The sequence below is a fragment of the Lissotriton helveticus genome, chromosome 6 (assembly GCF_964261635.1).
Source record: "Lissotriton helveticus chromosome 6, aLisHel1.1, whole genome shotgun sequence".
Classification (NCBI taxonomy): Eukaryota; Metazoa; Chordata; class Amphibia; order Caudata; family Salamandridae; genus Lissotriton; species Lissotriton helveticus.
In genome coordinates, this window is record NC_136067.1 from 1,342,716,601 (window position 1) to 1,342,741,961 (window position 25,361).

The 25,361-nt window shown below is 44.7% G+C and overlaps 1 protein-coding gene across 1 annotated transcript in view; it reads left to right on the forward strand.

Annotated features, from left to right (window-relative positions):
• CAPN9 (calpain 9) overlaps positions 1–25,361 on the forward strand; it is a 281,553-nt gene that overhangs the window by 246,471 nt on the left and 9,721 nt on the right. The window contains exons 16-19 of the mRNA XM_078649072.1: positions 3,812–3,880; positions 13,904–13,982; positions 16,939–17,055; positions 24,874–24,932. Coding sequence (XP_078505198.1) covers positions 3,812–3,880; positions 13,904–13,982; positions 16,939–17,055; positions 24,874–24,932 — 324 coding nt within the window. The remainder of the gene's footprint in view (positions 1–3,811; positions 3,881–13,903; positions 13,983–16,938; positions 17,056–24,873; positions 24,933–25,361) is intronic.

Here is a 25,361-nt window from a genome sequence, read left to right on the forward strand (position 1 = left end):
TATGTGTGTATATATATATATATATATATATATATATATATATATATATATATATATATATATATATATAAAATATATCCCACAACAGCAAAAAACGAAAATATGCTGTCACCTAAACTTTTCCTCTTGTGTTTACAATACAAAATTTGAATTTTAAAACATAATTTGCCAACACTGATGTATTACTAGTGTTTTTTATTTAAAAAAAAGCCTTTTAGATACACCATTACTTCTATTATTATTATTATTATTGTTATTGTTATTATTATTATTGTTATTATTATTTATAAAGGAGATAAGAAATAAATCAACACCTACCAAACACTCACATCGCAGGCAGCTACAAAGTTGCAACGTCAATTAAACATTTTATCACATAAACTTTATTAAGGACTGCAGGAAAATAAATAGCCAGTTTTTAAACTTTTTTTTTTTTTTTTTTTTTTTGGAAAACCTTTATTAAAGCACTCAAATCAGTACAGACGTAGGCCTACAACCTCAGAGGCCAGCAGTAAATCAGGAGAAGCAAACAGGAGCAATGTAGTAGTCCACAATTCAAAAGGGAATCACTATGTATGCAGAATACACGGTTGCAGGCACTATGTAGCACAAGGATAAGAGAGGTTTCATTTTATAATATGGAAGCAGTAGCAGTGGTTGTATCAACAGAGGCAGCACACTATACGATATACCAGAAGAGACGGGAGGAGCATATCCCTCCATGCATTCGAGAATTAATGATGAACAATAAGGCTGAAAACACACACTACGCCTGCCTAAGGCAGGCCAGGAGTAGAAAGCAAACAATGGCAAGCAAATTAGCAAAAACGTCATCCGTAAATCCCACCCGTCCGAAACGATAAAGGAAAGGCAAGTGCAGATGCTCAAATAGTGAAAAGGAGAAAAGAAGAAGATACAGCCAACCCTACCCTAAGAGAAAGAGAAAGGGACCATAGAACAAAACAAACTAAAATAACAACACCCCCCCCCAATACCCACCACCCCACATCACCGTAATGGCTATGGCCTACCCCACTAACAGCGTGCCTGTCGCCCCAGGAGTACCCCGAAGAAAGAAAGAAGAATAGAAAAGAGAGAAAAACAATAATAAAAGGATATACGTGGAGGAGGACCTCCCAGCTCCCGCCCCTCCCCCCACCCCATATGCTATCACACCTAGTAAGGATAACGCAAAATTGGCAAATTAGGGGGGAACCAATAATCACCTAGCCCACCCCCCGCAAGGGAACAATATGAAGCGAAGTCCTAAATCAGCACCGATCCCAGCAATGCAGTCCGTATAGGCAGCAGTTGGTCAACCTTGGCCAGTTCGATCCAGAGCAGTGAGAACTCCAGTACCATCCGCCATCACTGCCATAGGGCCAAACAACCGGACACGTCCCTCGAGGCCCATCCGAATGGAAGCTGAAAGCCGCAGTACAGGCACAGCCCAGCTGTCCCCGTCGTCCCAATTCACAAATAAGGATGGTCGGCGCTGGTATCTGACGGAGAACACAAAGTCCAGGGGAAAAGTAAAACCCGCATCTAAGCACCTCAGACCAATTAACTCGCTATCAGCAAGACCCCGCACTTCATGCGATAAGGAAGGTCGGTCAACCGATGATCGCAAATCGATGGGGTCTAGAACCGTAAGATCACCATTTAGAACAACAGAGTACATAGTCTTGAGCCCCATCGCAGACACAACAGCATCCAATTTAGTCTCAAGGTCTAGCAGGCTCCGAGTCATGAAGAGGTGCAAGTCAGCGATAGCCGCCATGGCAGCCCCGGGCGTATATTCCATCTCCCCTCTTCCGGTAGTAGCAATTGTCAACTCTGCCCGAGACCCTCCAAGAAGGATAATCCTTACCGGGGTGATATTCGAGCCAGTTCAACCCCCTCGGAGAATCGAAGCCGGGTTGAAGCGGGACGTCGTCCGGCACCAATACACAAACCGTGGCCGCTCTCCACCATCGATGCTAAGAGGAGATCCCACCGATCCGGCTCCCTGTCGCAGCCAGTGTACGGCCCGATGGAATTCCGGGCCACCCCCGGCAGCATCAGCGGTAGATTCGCACCAGGCGGGCGGAGCTGTTGTCGGCCTTTGTCACGGCCACCATCCGGAGCATCAATTAGGGCAGTCAGGCAGCGCTTAGAATAGTGTTCCCCTGTCTCGCTGGTAGCGCTGTGCAGACGTGTTAGTCATCGCTGAAATCGGACAAATCAGGTCTCCCATCCGGGTCGACCGGTCCATCTTGGCAAGTCATGGCCGATGTTGTTGTGCTTGCCGCCGGCCGCTCCACCACTAGAGGTCCCGGTTTCTTAGTTGGTCAGGCCGCAATCTTCCCGGCGACAATAATTCCATGGGCAAGCCGATATTTCAACCGGAAGCACACCGCTGGGCACCGCTACACTTCGCCGATGCGGGATCGTGTCCCAGGTGCAGGATTAGTGGCAGGATGTCGTGGAAGGAGAAGGCGACCGACGGAGCCGAGAGCCCGAGCGGCCATCTCGGTCGCCGGCTTGGCTCCTCCCCTCCAGTTTTTAAACTTAATATAAAACAGAATGAATTAAAAAAAGCACACCTAAACCAGCTTTATTATAGGAGAGAAAGGAGCCATATTAGGCGAATGTGAACAATGTGCACAGGCTTTGTTCACTCGATCAAAGTGGAGAGAGCTAATGGGTATAATGCACTCGCCCATTACCTCATGTTGTATGATGTGGTGGGCGGAAGCTAAATGTGAATGATAGTTTACCAAGCCAATGGGTGAAGCCAGTTGATCAAAAATCCCTCAGTGTATGCATAACATATGTGATACTTTTGGGAAAACTTTATCCTGGCAAGACCGCTAAAGCTGTCTCAAAGGCCAGACCTAAAAACAAGCATTGAGCCATGACTGTATACAGCCCTCTATTCCTGTGCTTCAACAGTTGAAGAAAAAAACGGTATCTGCCTGCCTGCCTGTTGCAGGATAGTGCTGCAGTGCAATTGGGATAAGGGGCGAAGAGAAGCAGGCGATAATTATGTTTTACATTTATTTGTGTCTCTGGGCCTTAGATAGTATTTCACTCCAGTAGAACAACCACGTCATTGCCACTTACTTTAAACTTTCCTTGTCTAGGGTTTTATTGCTTCAAGCCGCAGACAACAGTGCTATTCAAACTGCTGATTTCAGATGTTATTTGTCGAGGGCATGAAACTTTTGATGGAATTGCATTTTGTGCTTTGCACATTGCACTTTTTTGGAACTGATTCCATCGTTGCTGAATGAAAAGATAACTTCCATACTTTATAGTGGAAGGGATATGCCAATGTGCCATTGATGGTCAAGTTCCTGGCATTTTGTGTCTTGTATTTTATGTAATCAATTGAATAGCTGCTAGTTGTGGAAATTTTACTGAATGCACTGTATTGCAACTAAAAAGATGTTACCCGACTCTTCGCACTTTCATGTATGTGCTGCTAACTGCAAATTACATCCCCCGTACTGTATTGCAATTGAAAGGAGGATTAATGAATTGTATATATTTTTCTTTTCCTTTTCTTTTCTTTTTTTAATGTATTGTATTTATTGTCACTTTGATGATTCTGTGAATCGAATAAAGATGCTTGAAGAAATGATCAAGAATGGGATTTGCATGTAGGCCTCTCCCTTAAATATATAGACGCACAGCTGTTGTGGTGATACCCTTCTTAGGTCACCGCCCACCTTTTCATTCCATTTAAAACCCTGGTAATAATAATGCATGCTGAAAGGCATTGAATGTTTTACCTCAGAATAATTTTCCTGAAAGTGTGCTGCCACAGAACACCGGAAATGGAAAATTGGGATTCAATGAATTCAAAGTTTTCTGGGACAAGCTGAAGAAGTGGATTGTAAGTTGCAATATTTCTTTCATTTGTGTCTCGAGTGCATGAATGAACCGTTCAAATGAGTCATATTTTGTGATTATTCTTGCTATATTTTTCTGTTACTGATATTATTGAGCTATTGTATATAACAACTTAAAGTGTATGTCTCACACCTTTCCACAACACCCATGCTTGTACGTGGTTTAAAACCCCAAGAAACACTCCTAGTCTCTTTGAACCTTGTGCGCGCCAACCAGCTTTTTCCTTCATAGGATACATACCACAAACATGCCTTCAACTATGCACCATAGGAACCCAGGAACCTACAGGGCGCCTCGATTGCCTGAGAAGGCTAGCGATCACTATATAAATAATGCATATGGAGCAGCCAATAACGCAACTCTTGCAAAGGAGCTTTAGGGGTCTGGCAGGCGCTATGTACATACCAATGAAATACAATACTCATTTATTACTTCTGATATAAGGAGTTCAGCACTGTTATACCATCTTTACAGAAGTGCAGAATGCTTAGTTATAAGGTTCTAATAAAAGAATATAGCAGCAGAATTTTAATTTTTTTAAATCTCACACTGATAAAGTTATTTACATTCTCCCGTGGTGTATTGCTGCAGGTCAATGACGCCATGTAAAAAACTCGACTTGTGTGTTTTTTATTTAAAAGATAAATATACTTTTTGACTACTACTTCTGGTGTTGGTATTAGAGTCATATCAAATAAGTGTATAGAATTTATGCTCAACTTGAGGGATCAATTTGTTTTTTCCTTCAGAAAATAGAGTTTATTTATTCCTCCGCATTGTTGTTTGCATTTACAATGGAGTTAAAAATATTTTTCCCTTTGGACTAGAACACTTACTTATACATCTAATCTTGAGACACACAAACCACACTCATACACTTGGAACAACTCCAAAAGGGATATAGTAAATGATATTACAAGTCTCTTCTTTATTACAAAAACAGAATATGTTAAAAAAAATCACAATAACAAATCATCACATTTGAATATAAAAAATCCCCTCCCCCTATGAATGAAATAGCATCCATCCAGTCATGCCCCTGTGACTAGGAGAAAAGCAAAGACCCCGTAGGGTGATACAGTATAATGGACAAGGCCACTGGATTGTGAGGGAGCATCTGAAGGCTCTCTGTCTGCTATGGCCCCACTCATCAGTGTCTCAGGCACTCGCTGGATCTCCGGCTCAGCAGCGGCCATGGAGCTATCATGCTGGACACAATGCAGCTGGTGCCTCCCATCGTTGGCCTATCCCCGACTCTGGACCATAGGCTCCTCCAGCTATGCCGCCCACCCCAAGTGTGAAAGTGATCCATTTCGCTCAGTGTGTGTGTAAGGAGTCCATCTGACATGTCTAGCCAGGACCAGAAATCCTCAGGCCGCTCGAAGAAGTGTGACCTTGCTGCTGGGATGACACAGAGTTTTGCCGGATAAAGGCGCATGTACCGGAGGTTCATGATGTGCAGCTTCCTTTTAACCTCCAGAAAAGACTTGTGCTGTTCCTGTACCATCTGGGTATAGTGAGGGCAAGTTGTAATGTTACAGTTTTCAAACTACAGAATGGGCATTTCTCTGACAGACATCAGGGTCACGTCCCTGTCCCTATAATTCAATATCCTAGCGAAGATGAGCCTTGGAGGGGCTCCCGGTGGGGGGGGGAGGGGCAGGGGGGAGGGTAACAGGATCCCATGCCCCATGCAACCTTTCCACAACAAAGAAATCAGCAAGTCTTGAGGCATAGTGTGTGCCTCACCCATTGCTCCAGGAAGCGCTCCGCTGACTGCCCTTACACCCTCTCATGAAAGTCCACGAGCAGCCTTCCACATCCTCACCTCGGTGTTCCAGGGTGCTGGAGATGACCCTTAGCTAGGAGGTCAGTTGTTTAAGTTGCCTTAACTCCAACTGCAGGGTAGTGATATTAGCTAGCACATTCTCCACCTTGTCTGCCACTTTGTGGAGATCCGCCCGCAGCAAATTCACCTTAATAGACAGCCCTGCTATTGGCCCTCAGGAGCTGTTCTCGAGCCTCTATCGCCTCCAGAAGGGCAGCACATGAAGGCTCCTTCTAGATCTCCTGCGATCGCTTCAGGGTACTTGGGTGGTCCTGGCAAGTGAGCCTGTGGGTGGCCAGGCACGGAGTGATAGTATTTCCCTGCTGCTGCAACACCACACCCGTCACCCTGAGTGGAGGACCTCCCAGGCCAGGACCTCAGCAACTCGTGACCGGTGCCTCCTGCAACCACCTGGAGCAAGGCTCCTCTAGGCAGAGTTCACACTCCTCCAGGCATCGGCATGACGGTGCTGATTCTGTAGGGTCCCTGTTTGACCTGGCACCATTGGCGTGGGTCTTCTTCCATGTTTTGCTGTTTTGCTATTGCCTCTTATGTTTTTGCTGGTTTTAGATTCTTTGGGCATTGTGCCACTGCTATTCAGTGCAACAGTGCAAGTGCTCCCTATGTTAAATTGATGTATGGATTAGTGACTGCAAGATTGGCTTGTTTGGTTTACTTGTCAGACCCTAGTACAGTGCACTGCCTGTGCCCAGGGCTTGTAAATCAAATGCTGCTGGTGGGCTTCCAGCACTGATTGCGCCACCCACCAGAGCAGCTTGTAAAGTGTGTCTCAGGCCTGCCATTGCAGAGCCTGTGTGCAGTCTGGTACTGCCATGCTGACTTGGCAAGTGCACCCGCTTGCCAGTCCCCAAACCTTCCCTTTTCTACACATCAGGCACCCCTAAGGTAGCCCCAAGGGCAGGGTGCATTGTAGGTAAAAGGTTGGACAGGAACTGGTGTGTGTGGCATGTCCAAATAGTGAATTACAGCGATTTTCGTTTTTTACTATTGCAAGGCTACCTGCTCCCATAGGCCAGAATGGGCAGTTTGATTATAACACCTTATAATCCTAACTGACCCAGGGAACATGGTAGAAAAAAGAATTTAGTATGCCTGAACTCAGAATGATAAAATACATCTTTTAGTGAAGTTGGTTTTAACATTCTGTGTTTGAAAATACCACTTTTAGAAAGTAGGTATTTTCTTGCCTAACTATCCAAGCCTGCCTCTGCTAGTTTGTGTATTCCTTGTCTGGTTTTTGAGTGACAGGGACTGGGGGGCTCCAGGAGACAGGGTGAGTCAGCACAAGGCTAAAATAACCTGTCTGCATGTAGAGTGGTGGGAGGAGTTCCACCTGGGCCTGAATAGGGCTGAGCCTGCCTTCCACACTGCTGGCTCCACCTCCTGTGGTGTGTCTGATGACCCTGGCCCACACTGTCAAAGGAAAGAAGGAGTCCTGTAAACAAAGTGCTCCAAGACTGCACAGAACTGGTTTGGACTAGGTACATACACTCTGTCTTCAGAGACAAAGGACTTTGGTGTATAAAAATGGGCACCCAGACCCCAGAACTTTAGATTACTTCTGGGAATCAAGACAAACCTTTACTGAGGAGAAGAACCAAGAAGCTGAACGAGGAGACTACCCCTGTGCTGTGTGTTTGGGGGATGGCCTGCAGTGGTTGCTTCATTGCCAAAGAGGGGAGAAAGAGGACTGAGTGTGCTTTTCATCACCTTGAAGAAGAATCTCCAGGGGCTTGAACTTGAGCATGCCTCCTGCCTGAAGTCTCAGGGATACAAGCCTTCACCAACCAGCTCCCCCCTGAATTCCCTTGCTGGGAATTGAAGTGCCTGTTGTTGTGCTGGGTATTCAGAGAGATTGTGTGTCGCAGGTAGCTAGATATGCGGCTCAACGACGAGAAGCATGTTGCCGCTGCAGCAGTTGCCATCGCATCGCCAAGGAAGTGTGCTGCCGCTATCGCCACTGCATCACCGAAGCACGTTGCATCACCGGAGAAACGTGCTGCCGCCGCAGAGGTTGCTGTCGCATCACCGGAGAAGCGTGTCGCAGGGCCTGTTGCGGCTTTGAAGATCATCGAATCACCGCATGGCCGTCGGGCGTGCACGCATTGCATCAACTTTGTTGCATTGTAACCAAGACGCCATTTTGTCGCATCGCACCGGAGAGAAGTATCGCATCGAGGCGCCATCTTGCTACATCATACCCGAGAGCAGGAAGAAACCGACGCATCACCACCCCACACAATAAGGAAGGAAGCGAGCACCAACTCCCCTGCGCAACAGTAAGGAACCAACACATCATCTCCCCTGAGTGTAAGGAACCAACGCATCACCTTCCCTGCGACCCTTTTGTTTGTTCTGTATTACGCATCCAAGGTACTTTGAGAGTAAAGTGTCGCATTTACAATCTTAAGAGAACTGAGCTATTTCCTACCATTTTAAAGTCTATTTTTGAGTACAGTAGTGTGGATTGCTGTCATTTGGTCTTGTGTTAAGTCTATGTAAAAATACTTATTTGTATAATACAACCTGTGTGGTGTCCATAAGCAGTGTTGTCACTGTATTACTGTATCTGTTCACAAATGCTTTACACACTGCCTCTGAGATAAGCCTGCCTGCTCGTGTCAAGCGACCAAGGGGGTGAGCAGGCGTTATTTTAGAAGTGTAGCCCCTTACCCTGACTAGAGGCAAGGGTCCCTATTTGGTCAAAGATACCTACCTCTGCCAACTAGAGACCCCCAAATCTAACAGTCCCCCCTTGCCATACTCTTCTTGGCTTCTACGCGGCACCCCAACAGCACAAACGGATTGGTGAATTCCTCAATGCTGATCTATTGCTTTCAGTGCCCCCCCTCCATAGCAAAGGTGAGCGGTCAGCAATCCCAACCTCCCCACAAGGGCAGAGCTCCTCCGAGCCACAAGCTGCGCTCGGAACCCACAGTAGCCCTCAGACCCCTTAAGTACATGCCCTCCGGGCACCCTTGCACCCACAACCACGGAAGAGGAGGTCGGAGGGTCACATCCAGCTGAGGGATGTGCAAGGGACCAGCAGCAAGGCATTAAACACCTCCCAGGAGGCTCCCCCTCCTTCAATTTCAATGGTGTCCATTTTACCCTTTAAATCACACTACTGACCATGTGCTTTGGTGCCTTAAAAGGTCGCAGTTCATTTAACCATAGCATGGTTATACATTTCGCAATTTTCATGGCTATTCCAAAACATCTGTGTTATCACATTTATTGACTTTGCAATTATTTCAGTACATTCCTTGTCCTTATGAGCTCTCAGACAAACTAATTTCTGGGGAGGGGTCCCCAATGTATGAGTCGCTGTTTCAATGGTTCTAGGCTTCAGCTTGCTACCGAACTTGGTAGGTGTCTGGACCTGCCCGGGCTGCAAGTGCCATCCCGCTTGCGCTGGACCCCTTCTTGGCTCCTCCCTGCCCCTCTGGATCTGCCATGTGGCATCCCAAGGACCCTGTGTGAGCATTTCATCTATTCTGCCTGAGGCTGAGAACTAACTTCTCGCTCCCTCTATACCCCTGCCCTGAGAAATCCAAAGGGACCTTTGGGAGCATCACATCTACTCTTTCTGTGGCTGTGTGCTGTTTTTAGCTCCCTTCAGTTCCCCTGTCATGAGGCATCCCAAGGACACTGGATGAGCCGTCCATCCACCTCTAGTAATTTATCTCTTTTGTCTATTTTTCTTGGGTTTCTTCCGCCACGTTACCTATGGTTTCACAATTGGAGGGAGCTCCCCCTTTTCTGCTTCCCCCTTACTTCCTTCTATGTGAAACCCATCTGCTCTAGCACCCCCACAAAATGGCCTTCTTGTTTTTATGGGGTAAGTAGTGGCAGGGGCGGCTCTAGGCTCATGGCGGCCCTGGGCAGGGAGCGTAGGTAGGGGGCCCCGGAAGAGGGGGTCCGGAAGGGGCGGAGCGCGGAGGCCAGTGAAGAGGGGGGTGTCAGGGTGTTTGGAAGTGGAACAGAGCCGGAGGCCAGCAAATCCCTGCCAGGGGCCGCCACGCAAATATGTATCCATCCCCAAAGGATTATTATATTAAGGAAATATATTGGCTTGTTGGCCCCTGGGGTTTGGTGGCCCTGTGCAGGTGCACAGCCTGCACATGCCTAAGGCCGCCCCTGGTAGTGGCTGCCCCCCACCTGCACCCCTATTGCCCCTGTCTGGGGGGGCGACTGCTCCTCACTTCTTTGTGCCTGCCTTCTCCTTGGTTCTGCTTGCAGCGTATGGCGGGGTGGCTTCCCCTACAGGACCCACATGCATGTTTAAACCTGCAGGCAGCCCCCACCTACCATCATCCTTGTCAAAATTCTAGCAAGACCACGGCCCGATGTAGGACCCGAGCAATATGGGTCTCGCCACACATTGCACGGCCACCCTCAGCCCTGCAATCTGTGGCAGAATTGCTTCAGGCGCTCCCCCAGGTATCGGATGAGTGTGAGGGAGACCCGGATCAAACAAGGAGTGTCAGATAGTATGCAAAGCATCAGAATATTGCAGGGTTTTAGAGCGGGAAAACAGAGCTCCTTAGGGTCACGTCCTGTCGGCCATCTTGGCTGGCCACACCCCTCCGGCATTGGAACTTCTTAACTACAACTTAACATCCAAACCGAGTTCCAAATGGTTTAGAAATCATGTGCAGTCACCTATTTAGACTTTCTTTTAATTGAACTACCTATAGATCAAGGATTGTGACTGATGAATATCTGGCACAATTACTCAACGTACTACAATAGGACTGTATCCTACCCCTTTGTCCTCATTAAGCAATAAAACGTACTTCTCTGTTCAACTCTGTAAAGTAACTGAAACAATTCAGGCTTTACAAAGGCTATTACTAAATAAGAGCTACCGGGTTTTCTTGTAAAACTCCCTTTGAGCTGTCAAAAAGCATTCCAGAGGACGGGCTCTCTAAAACGGATTTTCTTGGACAGCCTTGGATTGGTAACGCAGGTACTCGGGCAATGCCTGAGGGGCCGGTATCCGAATTCCAGCTGTGGGCTGCTTTTTTGAGCAGCCTGGTGGTGGCCGATTTGGGCAGTTTCTGGGTTGCTCAAAGGCGCCAGCAGCCAAGTGGGTGCCTCAGTGGCCTTTCTGGAGGTAGATGGGCATCAATTACCTACCTTTCATCAATGGGCAGCAGTGTCACTTCCTTTCTCTCGCTGGCTGGCCAATTAATGTGTGCAAACTGAGCGGGGACAGGAGACATGAGCAGAAGTGGCCTCACTTGTTTTCAGGTGTGTTTCACCTTTGTAATCTAATCCGTGCATTTTTTTGTAACCACCCCACCCCATTTTCTTTAAATAAAATTTTGCCGAAGCAGTGTTTTGCAGGAAGGCATTATACAAATATGGGCCACTTTTTTTTAGCATGCCCGGGCTGATTTTCAATCCCAATCCAACCCTGTTCTTTAACACCTTCGCTGCGGCAGCTATTCCGCCGCAGCGCTAAGAGGGCGGGGGGGCGCGCGGCGCGCCCATGCTGGTGACGGAACCGCTCCGTCACCAGCCTCGTTTGAGCTGTGCTCATGACGGAGCTGTTCCGTCATGGCCCCACCCGCTCAATAGAACGTGCCGCGCAGGCGCGTCGGGCGGGCCATGACGGAACCGCTCCGTCATCAGCACAGCGCTACCGCGGCTGACGGAGCGGTTCGTCATCAGCACGGAAGTGGTTAACCACACAATCGCATCTCCAGTTTCATCGCCTTTGAAGGCAAAACGTCCCAAAAGAGCTTCATTATGGTAGATGTACTTCTTAATAGTGCACTGGAAGAACTGGTGAGGGCAGACACCATGCTCTCCACCCCATACATTTCACAAGCAATGTAAAAATGTGTTTGTATCAAACAACCAAAAATGCTAAACGAACATTTTTTGTGATACGGCCCAGAGTTATGTAACAAAATTGCTGTTCTGGCTTACTTTTATTAGTCACCGACGGATATCATTTTAACATAGTTAAGGTATTGATGCACATGCTGCAGGAATCTACCTGTATCCAATCAGTCTCAGGGTATAATACTGGTAAGAGAACTCAGGTGGTTAATGCTCTTATTGCTGAGATCTGGAAGTAAGTTTGTCTTAAATGTGATGCAAATATAAACAGACGCCCTCCTTTTTACATTTATTGACCCCTAACTCCCAGGTTTCTAATAAGGTCCACACCTCTCAGATTAATGTGTTTTAAATCTGATTCCTAATAAATCAGCATAATGTCCTTGTTGCACAGTGCTGCATTTAACGTGAATTTAAGGGGTCACATCTTTCTAAAATTGTTGCAATTGTAGTGATAAACTTGAATCCTTGTAGGGTGTATTTCATTCTTTCCGCTCATGATTCTTAATAATACCAATTATCAAGTGCCAAAAACAATTCCTTTTGTAGTGTGTGATTGCCATCTGAGGTGTAATCACACTTATTAATCGGCATAAAAGTGCACTTCTGTATATATAATGTGCTTTGAAGCAACATTTAGCTAACCTATCTTGTCAATCATTGTTCCATAAGTAGCACCAAATTCATTCACTTCACTTATCATTTATTGAATACCATAAAACACACTTATTTCTATGTGCATCTCTTGGCTAATGTGTGAGCTCACAGAGCAGAGTGCATCTGCATTCACAGAGACAGCCTGCTGTCAAAGATGTGACTGGTTTCAGCTGAGCTCCCCTTGAATTTGGCACATCTAAGCCTTTTATTCCCATGTCTTCCTACAGACAGCCAATGGGCACAAACATGTGTGTTGGCGGCATGTGCTTACATGTACATCGTGTCCTTTTGAACTTAAATCAAGGAACTCTGCTCATTCTGTCTTAGGAGATCTTCCAATGTAGACACCTTATTATAATACTAAACTAGTTGTACTGTATTTTACATATATATATTGCGTGTTACCCCTATGTGGTGTGTGATACACCTACCTACATGGGTTGCACACTACCCCATGTAAGATCTGTGGTTGGAAGGGCATTGTCTCTGTTTTGATCCTATGTGAGAAGTGTTTACATGTTGTGCATGATGACCACTGAGGTGTAATTATAGTTTTATGGGATGCAGTGCTGAGCAGTGTGATGGATGAAGAAGTATAAGAGACATGCGCACAGGTTATGGTTTTCAGTAAATGGCTGCTTTGATCAGTTCTGCAAGTCCCTTTATGGTAGTTCCTTTGATCATAGTTTCCAAACCGGCATGTCAATTCTTTTTCATTACGTTTATGGTTCTGAGTAGGCATAGGTATGAGGGAGAGATGGTCAGGCGATCTCGTAGTGGTACAGTCATCTGTTATATATATATATGTAATTCTGTGATGTCAAGAAATGGTCATAGTATGTGGTTAGTTGGGACCTGCAGCGGTGGACTAAATAATAGTCATCTGGTGGTCAGTGATATGATGATGATTGGATTGTTGCTCTGGACTGGTACAGTTCTTGAAGATAGACATGACCTATAATAGTTTTGTTTTTTGTAAGAGTATTAGGGCCAAGTAGTATAAGAGAATTACTATACAGCTTGTTGATCTACAATTGTAGTTGAGAAATAGGTTGTACCCTTTTATTATAAAATTAAAAAATAGAAATTCGACATTAGCACCCTTCAGTCATCCTGCTAGATATGATATTTTATTATTCATTTGGTCATTAGGTTTAATGCATGATTTGCAGCCAGCACGGGTTTTGCCCCTTATGGCGGGCACGCCTGGGGCTTTTTCAAGGCACCCAACTTCATTAAATAGAATCTTCAAATTGTAGTCTTTTCGATTAAAAAATGTCAAGGCGCCAGAGCCAAAGAGGCAGACATCAAGCCTCGACTTATAGTGGTCTCCTGAGCCATCCATTTTTGGAAGAGTTTGTGTAACATCTGTGATGTGGTTCACACTGCCCTTGTCAATTTAATTCCTGCTTCGTTCTGTTAGCATAAGGTGAACCTCAAATGGAGTCTAGCGCTGTATATGATGGTAATTCCATTGATTTTATAACTCCTCGATCGACTCTTCACATGGTCTGTCTCACTGCTCATGGTAAGGTGGCAGCATATATCCATGTTTATCCATATTTTGATGACATTTTCTGAATCTGTAATGGTGCCCGAGATACTTACGTTTAATAGTTTACTCATTTTGATCTGTTTCTGTGACAGGCTATTTATCTCCAGTTTGACAGTGACCACAGCGGCACCATGTCTTCATATGAACTACGACTGGCCTTAAAGACAGCAGGTAAAGTGAAAAAACTACAAACCATATACACATTTCGTTCGCATAAGGTGAAGCCAATCCGGACCGAAATGTTTTTGGAACCAACATAATTATGCCTGATGTGCAGGTTGGGCTTTATTTGTCCAAGTGCCTGCAATTTTAAGAGAGAAGATATCAATGCTATTGTCTTCAATCAGTTTAAGATAGCAAGCCCGCCCACATCTTTCGTTCTGTACTTAACCCCTTCGATGCTCATGACGAGCTCAGCTCGTCATGAGGTATACCTCTCGTGTGCTCATGACGAGCTGAGCTCGTCATGACCACACCCATATCCATTATGGCTCAGCACCTCAGAGGATCTTCTCAAGCAGCCAAGGTAATAATAATAATGGTTCCCGTAGCCAATTCGTAACAGACTTTAAAACAAAAAAAAGAAATCACAACAAAATGAGTGCTAATGATTAGTTTTACTTTTCTGCCATTTCCAATTAAAACCTAGGTTTACCTCTCCTCATGAGCCTAGAAGATTCTGGAAGTGAAATGGAGGATATTTTGCTGCTAGAGAAAAGAGGTTATGTCTGATGTAGACCTTCATTTAGGTGACAAATGAGAAGAGGAGTAAATATTCGCCCGCACTATCGCAGTCAACATTGTGGAGTACTTTTGCAAAACTGTACAACGTCATTTGGCCTTCCTTGTCATTGCGGCCCAATCAACATTTTTATATTTTATATTTATATATTTATATTTTTCAGAATCAAACCCCAAAGTGGTTTTTTTTCTGCAAAAGAAAAATATTAATGTCTAAGAAGATTTCTACGAGCGCAAGGGGGAATTGTTGTTTCTTCCCTACCCAAAACCACTAGACTTTGACTGGTGGTCTCAGGTAGGAACAAACAACTTCAGAGAATCCCCCTAAATAATCCACAGACTTCAAACCTGATAAACCCTTCGAAACGGCTTGACGTCCATGGGCCTTTTGTGCGCTTAATAAATCCTGATCAAATCAAATAAAACCAGTAGCTGTGGGAAGGGAGCTGTAGCATGGGTACATGACCCATACCTGCCAACTTGAAGAATAATCTCCAGGTTGAGGAAGAGGCAGGGCATCGTGCTGAGAACTAACTAGGAGGCACGTTTGAACCCCACCCGCACTCAAGCCTCTCCTACCAAAAAAAAAAGAAAAAAAGCTTGCTGAGGCTGGTGCTGAGGTCCTGGGGTGTTTTCTCTCCCCTTAATGGACGTCGGCAGTTCAAAGCCTCTGGAAAACAAGATGGAACACCACTATTTACCGTGGTTAAAGCTTGTTTTCCCTGCCACCGTGTGATATCGGCTCCTCACCTGGAGACCCCATGATGGGAGCTGATATTGTGTCTCAACAAGTAGGGGGATGAGTGGGCTTTTTAAAGAGGTCCAGGTCCCTTACCCGTCTGGGTCAATGTGGTTACAAGGATTGAGAGCTGTTCCTCTGGGGTTGGTGTCCCACACCAGCTATTAAGTGGTGGTGGGTATGGTCTGGCGGTGTGTTTTTAAAATGAAGGAGGAAGAGGGATGGGGGACCCCGCTTTAGCGGAACTAGGGTCCTCACACACCCAGCAAGCTAGGTGTCATGCTTCATCATATGGACCTGCTCCTCGTTGAGCCAGCGGTGCAATGCTCAACGGGCACCCGCGAAGGGGCTCTTTGTCGGAGATCTTTTGTTCCTTAGCTGTATGGTGAAGTGGGGGGTGTGGCCCGTGGGTGGTGTAGATATGGTGTTGTGAGTGTGTGCTAAAGTTTAAAAGAGGTTGGATAGTCCAGTTCAAAAAGGCTTTATTCTATTGGTAATCCACCTCATTAAAAAGTCAATAAAAGTGGAGAGACACTACCCTGGATAGGGCTGTTCAATTTAAACTGTGCTCTACTCTCTGGGTCAACATGTTTCTTGCCCTAGTGGTTCGTAAGAATACTGTTGCAATTCTTCAAGACCGGTTAGTGTAAGTGCTGTGTAAAGTGTGTGTTATCTACACTGAGTGGTGCTACTGTTGATGTGCTACCTCTCAGGAGTGACTACAGGTCAAGCGTTGTGTAGTCACTGTATATATAAAATGACCTCTCTAGTAGGGGTCGGGAGCCTAAGCAAGGACGGGCACGTCGTCAGGGCGTCTCAATGGTAGGAGCCTTGGATGAGGGTGAAACCACGCTGGGTAACCTACCCTCGTGGGACACCAACCCCCAGAGGAACAGCTCCCAATCCTTGTAACCACCCAGCCGATATTATGTGTCACACGGTGGCACTGCGTGAGTTGGCAGGTATGCATGACCTTGGAGGTTCAGGTGACATTCGTCAGTAGAGGGCTGCCCTAAAGGGCTTAGTGAGGGGCATGCAAACCACCCAGACTGAGAAGTAGTTGCCAGTCCCTGCAGATATCAGCACCTTGCACATAAATAGGTATTCCTTCAAGGAGCAAGGCTCCACTTTTTCTCATAAGCAATATACAATGAACAATGTCATGCAACCAATGTGATTGCATCCTGGGCTTCTTACACACGTGAAGTGCACAGTCCACCTTTTGTCTGATTATATCATAAAATTAATGGAACTCTGTATCCTGGAGAGGAGTACCATAACAGTAAAAGGCTGACCGCTGTGCGCTGTGCCATTTGGCTATAATTGCTTCCTGGTCATGCGTCATCTCACTTTTTGACTGAAAAATAAATTACCACTTTTTGTTAAACCCAAAAACTTTCAGACACACTCTGCAATGGACTAATACTCAAATTACTCATCCGTCGTGACTAAGGCACTATTTTTGTGGTTAAAATAACAAGTTTACCGAAAAAATAAAACCCACCTTGACAACAAAAACATGATCAGTGCATAAAGGTATCTATTGTATGGTAGTGACTGTCTCTGTTTTTTTCAGTTGATTATTTGCCAACTTTTATTTGATCAAACTGGTGCCATAATCGTTTTCTTTTTATTTCTTCCTTGTAGGATTTCAGCTGAACAATTATGTGCTGCAGTTAGTAGTTCTTAGATATGCTGATGACAGATTTCAGATTGAGTTTGACGACTTTCTAAACTGCCTTATTCGCCTGGAAAATGCGTGCAGTGAGTACAGCAGCTTTTTAAAAAAAATATACAGTTCAATTAAATTATTGCCTCGTGCACACACACATGCAGACACCGATCATTTACACTTATTCGAAATGTAGGACTAATTGAAGGGGGGTGAGTGTCTGAAAAGTTTCAACGCTCTGTTCATCATCTCGTTTTGTTTGCTTTGTTCGCCCTAAGTTGGCAGGGTATGCCCAGACGTGGGTCCCTTGCTCACTTTGACACTGGATACAAGCTAGCCTTGCTGATCAGCGGGTGATACCCCGAAACCGGTCCCGGGATGCTTGTTTCCGGTTCAGGAAAGACCTGACTTGGCAGTTTGGGCTGGACTGTTCCCATGAGTCACAGGGTCAAGACTGATTAGCATATAGCTGGGTCGGAACCGAGGTGGCGAAGTGAGCTAAAGAACGATGATGGAGTCAACCCAGATCTGTGACTGGGTTGAGTGTCTGAAAAGTTGCAGCTTCTCTGTTCATCATCTCCTTGCGTTTGCATGGCAGTATCCTTAGCCATCTCCCAGAGAAGGTACATAACTTTGGATTTGGGTTTCAAGTTGGAGACAGGGATCACTGCCCCTCAGTGTTCAGATTCAGAGTATCACCTGCTGCTGGAAACCAATCAGAATATTGCTCTCTTCTCTATTGATGACTTTTGCAGTGATGTTCACCTGAATTCTAGACAGGACCGTTTTTACTAGGGTGCTTTCCCAGGTGGAGGTCCCTTCCTCGTTGCTTGCATTCAGGATGGCACCAAGCATCTGTGCATCCTCCCCAGCTGTCTAATGGATCAAAGTTCACAACTCAGGCTATTTATCAAATCAGTTTTTATAAATATTGCGAAGCACATTAATCTCCACCAGGAATACAGAGAATGGTTAAGGTTTCAAACCATAACATTTTATTAAAGATTAAAATGTTTACAGAGAAAAAACCAGCTAATCAATTTTAACCAATAACCCATACATGATTTCACTAGTAAATAGGAAGTGCAAATCGATCTAAGTCATACAAGTAAAATGGACAAGCTACAATAAAGTTGCCTCAAAGAAACAGTTCAGTAAATCAGTTCTCCCATAAAGAGAGTACCTTACTCTGCCCTAAACTGTCTGGAAAGGAAAGTGAACAAAACATGTCTGAACTATATTTACTCTGCACTACTTCAAATCACACGATTATAACATTTGCTACACCTACACGTAGTTCTCATAAAAGTATCCAATCATTTAAGAACAGAAAGCTAAAGTCTTACCTCATTAGTTTCTCGGGATTCTCAACAATACATCTCTAAGCATCCTTTAAGCTTACATTTATCTGCACCATAACAAGATACATTGAACAAGTCTGTAATCTGCAGGTGTACTGTTGCAATCAATTAAAACAATATATGGTTATCATGTAAAAGAAAACATTCAACATATAAGGTAAAGCAAAGGAACATCGCATTTGTTAATTTGGATTTCAGCTTTGTCTAGAGATAAAATGGATACATCTCTTCAAGCAAGACGTGGACCAAGCGTTAGCCATTTTAAAAAACAGGCCTATATTAGCTATGGTCAATCCAAATGTGAATAATACAAAGCTAAATACATTTGAAGGTTTCGCAAGTTTACATGCTAATGCAAATAATTAAAAACTATTTATTATGAAAAAACCCTTTCAACAGTATTAGTACAGGGACAGCTCAGGTTAGGTGTTTCCATAAATCCATGTATTAGAGATTCACAAAGCCCAACAAGAAAGCTCCTCCATTCCAATTTCGCTAAATTGGTGTCATCATGACACACATGAGTATCTCATTCCCAGACAGACCCTGAGATAAGATAGTGAGCAGTCATAACACAAATATCTACACTTTCCCCTAGTTTAACCATCCTTAACACTTTGCCAAAGCAATTCCTTTTAAACACCCAATCCCACTTAAAACTACTGAAACATTTTGTACTGAAACATTTTGTTAGAATTGACACCCCCTGAAGTTCCCACGGCCGAGGTTGATGGAGTCCCTAAGGAGGAGGCCCCTGAGCCAAACTGTTGAGCTGGTCCATCTCTCTACGAGGAATGGACTTTAGAATGGAGTATCGTCCGGGCTAAGACCATGCCAGTGGTGATGGTCTCTCCAGGTTCTTCCGCCTTAGTGAAGAGAACTCCAAAGGGGTCGGGTAACTCTCCCAACTTTCAGTGGGGAGGGACAGATGTTACACCTGACAGCCTTAGTGTGGTCCCAACTGTTTGCCTGCCTCCCTCTATAGTTATGACCTTCTTTTTGCTGGTATTTGGATACTGGGCACTTTACACCAGGATGTCAACTACTAAAGTAGCTGTGCAGTCTCCACTAAACATGGTGATATTAGTTCATCCCTCAATTGGTATATTGAATTTACTCATAAGTCCCTAGTAAAATGGTACCCCCTGTACCCAGGGCCTGTACATTAAGTTCTACTAGTGGGCCTGCAGCACTGATTGTGAAGCCCTCTAACCGTGTCTCAGCCCTGCCATTGCAGAGCCTGTGTGTGGAATTTACACTGCTATGTCGGCCTGGCAAAATAACCCTTCTACCAGCCCCAAACCGTACCTTTTTATATATATATATATATATATATATATAAGCCACCCCTAAGGTAGGCCCTAGACAACCCAGAGGGCAGGGTGCAATGTATTTAAATAGAAGGACATTTAGTTTTACGTTTTACATGTCCTGGTAGTGAAAAACGCTCAGTCATTTTTCATTACTGCAAGGCCTATCTATAACATTGGGATTACCTTATTACATTTTATAAAATTTACAACTAGGAAGAGATAAAACCTCCAAGTCTGGTGTCCACGGAATCCTAATTAAAAATCCTAACTTAAGGTGAAGTCAGATTATAAATTACAATTCTGGAAATGCCTCTTTTAGAAAGTTGTAATTCTTTTACTTTGGACATTTGGTGCCAGCTCCCTGTCTCTGATCACATCTGCAGTGGGTGAAAGCTACACTCTATATATTCTTTCTAGGTAGCCATACACAATGGAAGCTTAGTTGTGACTAGTTGGGCCCTCCTGGCAGGATGGGAGGGAGGAGCTGGACCCAGCCGCATTTACACCTGAATAGGCTGTCCTCTGTCCCCACACAAAGGGCTGCATACCCCGTGTAGTGAGTCTGGAGCCACGGCAGGAAGGGCAGGACCTCTATGCACTTCAAAGGTCTGTCTTTGAAGTCTCCCCCACTTCAATGACCCAACTGGGTACAAGTACTAAACATCTGCAACCACCACTCCAGTACACTTCTGGACCTGTGAAGACTCTGCTAGGAAGAAGGACTTTTGTTTTGCTTAACTCTTGCCTGGCTGTGATGACTTGCTGCCTGCTACTCTCTTGCCTGGTTAGTGGACTGGACCTGCATCACTTCAAACCAGAGTGACTCCAAGGGTTAGTTAGCTGTCTTCCAGATCGAAGTCTCAGGGACACAAAAGATTTCCAACGAACCTGCTTCTGCACCTGGACTCAGCAATCTGTGAGTCTGCCTGCCACATGGTACCACCCCACTCCTGACCGTTGGAAGTGGGCATAAGGTGTTTCTCCAGGGGGTCCAACTGATTCTCTACTCAGACGTTGGATCCCGAGCAGAACTGGCGCATCTCCTCAGCTGAGTGGCACATCTTCGGGCAGAAATGATGCATCGCCACTGTTGCGTGGATGGGACTTGTTGCAAAAGACTAGCACTGCTGCTGCATCCTGCATTTGGGATCGACTCATTGCCTTCAGAACAGATTCTGCACAACGCTTTTCCCAGCAGAAGCTACTTGCAACCTTCATCAACGGCAGCCTCGAGGACGAACCTCCGCATTGCAGCTTTACTGCTCATCGGAACCAACACAGTATCTTCACTGCACCTCACATCCTTGACACCGGCCTTTGCATCATAAGCCCAGTTGCCAGGATTCTTGACGTCGAAGCATCAGGAACTTGCCCTGGATTCTTATCTCGTCTTGGAATGAACGCTTTGCATCTGCTGCACAATGCATCTTAACGTGGAACCACGCATCACTCCTCAACCCGGATTCAAGGTAGTTTTTAAGCGGGCTTAAATGGGTCCTTGTGGTCGGCCTGCGCTCCATTGGGGTCAGCCTGAACATTTGACATTGTCCCGGTCCAGCGCAACCCATTATCCCTTAATAGCGCTTTGTGCTTTTTGGAACTATTTTTCACTTAAAAGTTAAAAATCCAATATCTCGAGTTGTACTGATTGGATTCTTGTCATTTTGGTCTTGTTTTATTTATTAAATCGAAGTATATCTAATCTTTTTGTGTGATGTTTTCGCTGTTTTACTGATTAAAGTGTTGCACACATGCTTTACACATTGCCTCCAAGTTAAGGCTTACTTCTCTGTGCCAAGCTACCAGAGGGTGAGCACAGGTTAATTTAGAGGAGTACTTGTGCCTTAACCTTACTAGGATTGTGGTTACTGCTTGGCTAAGAGGAATACCCTAGTCAACCAGGATTCCAATTTCTAACACATTTACAGGTCAACACCTGTTCACCTTCCCGACAGGACAATATTCTTACAAATAACCCATCAACAGGCGCCAATTCATAAAATAACCAGTTTAAACTTCATTTATTGTGTTCAGCATCAGCAAGCAAGCAAAACACGGTTATTGCTGATGCTGAACAGCATCGGCACAAAAGAAAAAAAGATACTATAAAATATATGCATGCGTCCATGCATGTTTATACCACAGGGGTACTTTTAGGCCTGCCACATGACGTGTTGGCATGCATGTGTCATGATGTGGCAGATATGTTTCTTAACTTAACATTTCAAAAAAGCGGATGGCAATCGTGCAGTGATAAATAAAAAAAATATACTTGGCTAAAATGCATTCTTTTTAAAAGCCCAGTAGTACAAATTACAGTTGTTAGGCCCTACAAAAAGTTATTTTATTTAAATTAAAGAATGTGAAGGGTAGTGGTGAGGAAGTAACGCAGAAGCAGCTGGTTAGTGATTGGTGGGGGTAGGAAGAGGATCTCAATGCCACCAAGCAGCAGGAGCAGCAGAGAAGATATGCAGGAGAGGGGAGATAGTTCTAAAAATGTAAGAAAAAGCAGAAGAGTTTCTGGTTTCTAGACAGCTGCAGGGAGAAGCAACACATGCAGGAGGGGCCATGAAAACACATGCACGCCTAAGGAGTGCAAAAAAAGGCCCCTGAATGTAAGCAGTGTGAAGACACACATCATCCAATCAGAACATAGTGAGGAAGAAATGCTCAAGAGGTGCAACAAAAAAAGAATAGGGAGAAAAGCCATTAAATAAGAAGCAGGAAAATTAGATAGAAAAGATAGCCATTCAATCAAGAACATGGGACTGATCTGAAGCACACTATATGTATATTTGTTATGCATAATTAATATTATTATTATTATAAGACATTTAGAGAGTGCAGTGTTCACCTTGCCGGTACCATGGTGCTATTATACAGCCTACACAATAAAATCTCCTGTTCCGCAACAGTTAGCCTCAATATCAGGAACTTAAGGTCTCTCAGTTTGGGAAGAGCCAAGTTTTTAGATGCTTCCTAAAACTAAGCAAGATTCTTTTAGCTCTAAAGGGGGGGCTGGTTATTTGTTCCATTATTTTGTTACCTTGACCTGAAAGGATCTTCCGCCCGATGTTCCTTTCAAAAACCTTGGCACGCATACCAAGTTGGCCAATGAGGACAATAGATACCTCTGAGGCTTGAAAGAACAGAATTTTCTTTGAATTAACAAAGATCCTGTTTCATTCACAGCTTTGTGTACTATACACAGGGCTTTAAAAACAGTTCTCTCCCTCACTGGTAGCCAGTGAATCTCCCTCAAGGTGCTTAATACAGCAGAGTCATATCTTGAATTCTTCAAGGCAAGTTTAGCTGCTAGAATTTGAATCCTGCACAGTATCTTCATTAGGTAGTCTGGTGCACCTAGTAGTAGTGCATTATAGTAATCAATTCTGCTTAATACAGTGCATTGTACCACCAGTTTCCTAGCTGGCTGGGGAAGCAGTGTAACAATTTTCTTAAAATTCTTCAACAGTCTAAAACAAGCGGCAGCCGTTTTAATATGAGTCTCCGTAGATATTTTTTCATCCACCGCAACTCCCAGATTTCGTACTGTCTGAAGTGTCTTAAGATTCTCAGAACAGGTTCAGGGCCAGAAATTGCTCGGGAGGGAGTATGGCACTATAGAGAGAGCGCAACACAAGAATTCAGTTTTATTTTCATTAACCTTCAATGTATTCCTCCTATGCCAACTTGCAATATCTTTTAGGCAGGCATTCAGTCTTCCTATCTGGCTCTGGTTGTTATTGTCTAAGGATAGGATTAGCTGGGTATCATCCGCATAGTTAAACAAAATCCCATGAGATCTAGTCAAAGTCAATAGTGGGTGTAAATAGGCATTGACGCTAATGGCGCTTAGAGCTGATCCCAAGAGTATTCCGTGTTTAGTTTCCTTAATCTCTGAGTGAAAAGGAGGGAGTGAGATTGCTTGACATCTGCCTGAGAAGTAAGATTTAATCCACTCCAAAAGAGTGCCATCCACTCCCATTTCTTGCAATCTAAGGATTACTATTTGATAGTTGACAGTATCAACTGCCGCTGACAGGCCTACGAGTACCAGAAGTGCCTCCCGGTCACTGTCAACCATCATCCTTAGTTTATCCATAGCCAGAATTAGTGCTGTTTCTGTACCACGTATGGTCTAATCCCAGTTGCTAATTTTTTTTAAATATGATAGTTTCCAAATAACCAGATAACTTTTTACTGACCTACTTTTCTACAAATTCTTACTGGGTAGGAAAGCTGAGAAATTGGGCAGTAGTTGCAGGGGTCATTTATATCTGCCCGTGGTCTATTCAGTAGAGGGGGGCTAATGTTTTCTTCCAGGCAGATGGTACTTTATCAGTAGACAATGATCGATTGCATACTTTGAATAAATCTGGATGCCATTCCTCTACTCTTTCTTTCCATAGACTGGGTGGAATTGGATCCAATATGGAGCCTGAGGACATTGTGAAGGCCCGTGTTCTAAACTCCTCTTCTTTCATAATTTCTATACTTTCCAATTTAGTACCAATTGCCTCTACTTTTGGGATTTCACTGGCACCCCGCTTATCAAACTGAGGATCACCAGCCAGGGAATCAGTCTTTAGAGACAATAGGTCTTCAACACCAGACAGCAGTCTGTAGGTGAGTCTTAACCCCTTAGTTGCGGGGGTAATTCCCCCGTGGTGCGGGGGCGAGGGGCCACATGCGGTGCTCATGATGAGCCAAGCTCGTCATGAGGCAGAGTGGAGCTGAGCTCATGGTGAGCTGAGCTCGTCATGACTCCGCCCACTCCCGTGGAACGTCCGCAAAGGCGTGGAATTCTGCACACGGGGGAGTGGCGCCGCCGTTATGACGAGCCCAGCTCGTCTTGAGCACAGCTCCACTGTGCCTCATGACGAGTTGGGCTCATCATTAGCAGGCAAGGGGTTAAATATCTAAAAATCACATTAGTGGCCCATTCTTACATTTCCAAATATCACGAATATTTAGTGCTTCACGCTACTCCCTCCTTTTCAACAGAACTTTAACTTTGGGAATGGGAATCTCATTTACAAACAGAGTAATTGGTAAATTCGAAAACTTTGTACCCCACTGGTCTGGTCAGTTCCATCAACCTTGAATTTAAGCAGCAAGAAGGCAACCTGGTTTGTGTTGACTAGAACCCCCCCACCCCCCATCCCCACCCCAACGATATGCTTGACTGTAGAGAAGGTGAGCCATAACTTATTTTTTCTTGTTATCTTTACAGAGGTATTTATGGCACTGGATAAGAGCAAATCTGACTCCATCGGTCTCAATCAAATAGAGGTAATGACTACATAGTGCTGTTCATGTTGAAAAATGATTCAGATGATAATCGCAATGTTAATTCGATGTGCAAAGCAAACCCACTAAGGGAAACTCACTACACAAAGAAAAATCACCTCATTGTTCTATCTCAATAGTTCAAAAGTTGCTTCTATAGCACTTGCTAATTTCTTATGTGGTTTCTATATATGGATCATCATCCACTGGGATCAACAACTCCATGACTGTTCTGGGAATTTAGACACCTAGTGACGCCGGTACCCCCAGTTTAACTGTGCTGTCTTGTCCTGAGATTTTAGCTCTCAATTTTTTTCAAGTCTATTTAGCCATGCACTTCTTGTTTTGTGTTATCACTGCATGTGTCTCCATGATGTTGTAACTTTGCTTCAACCAATGCTGGTATCCAGAGACAAAGGATGTGTGTTGTTC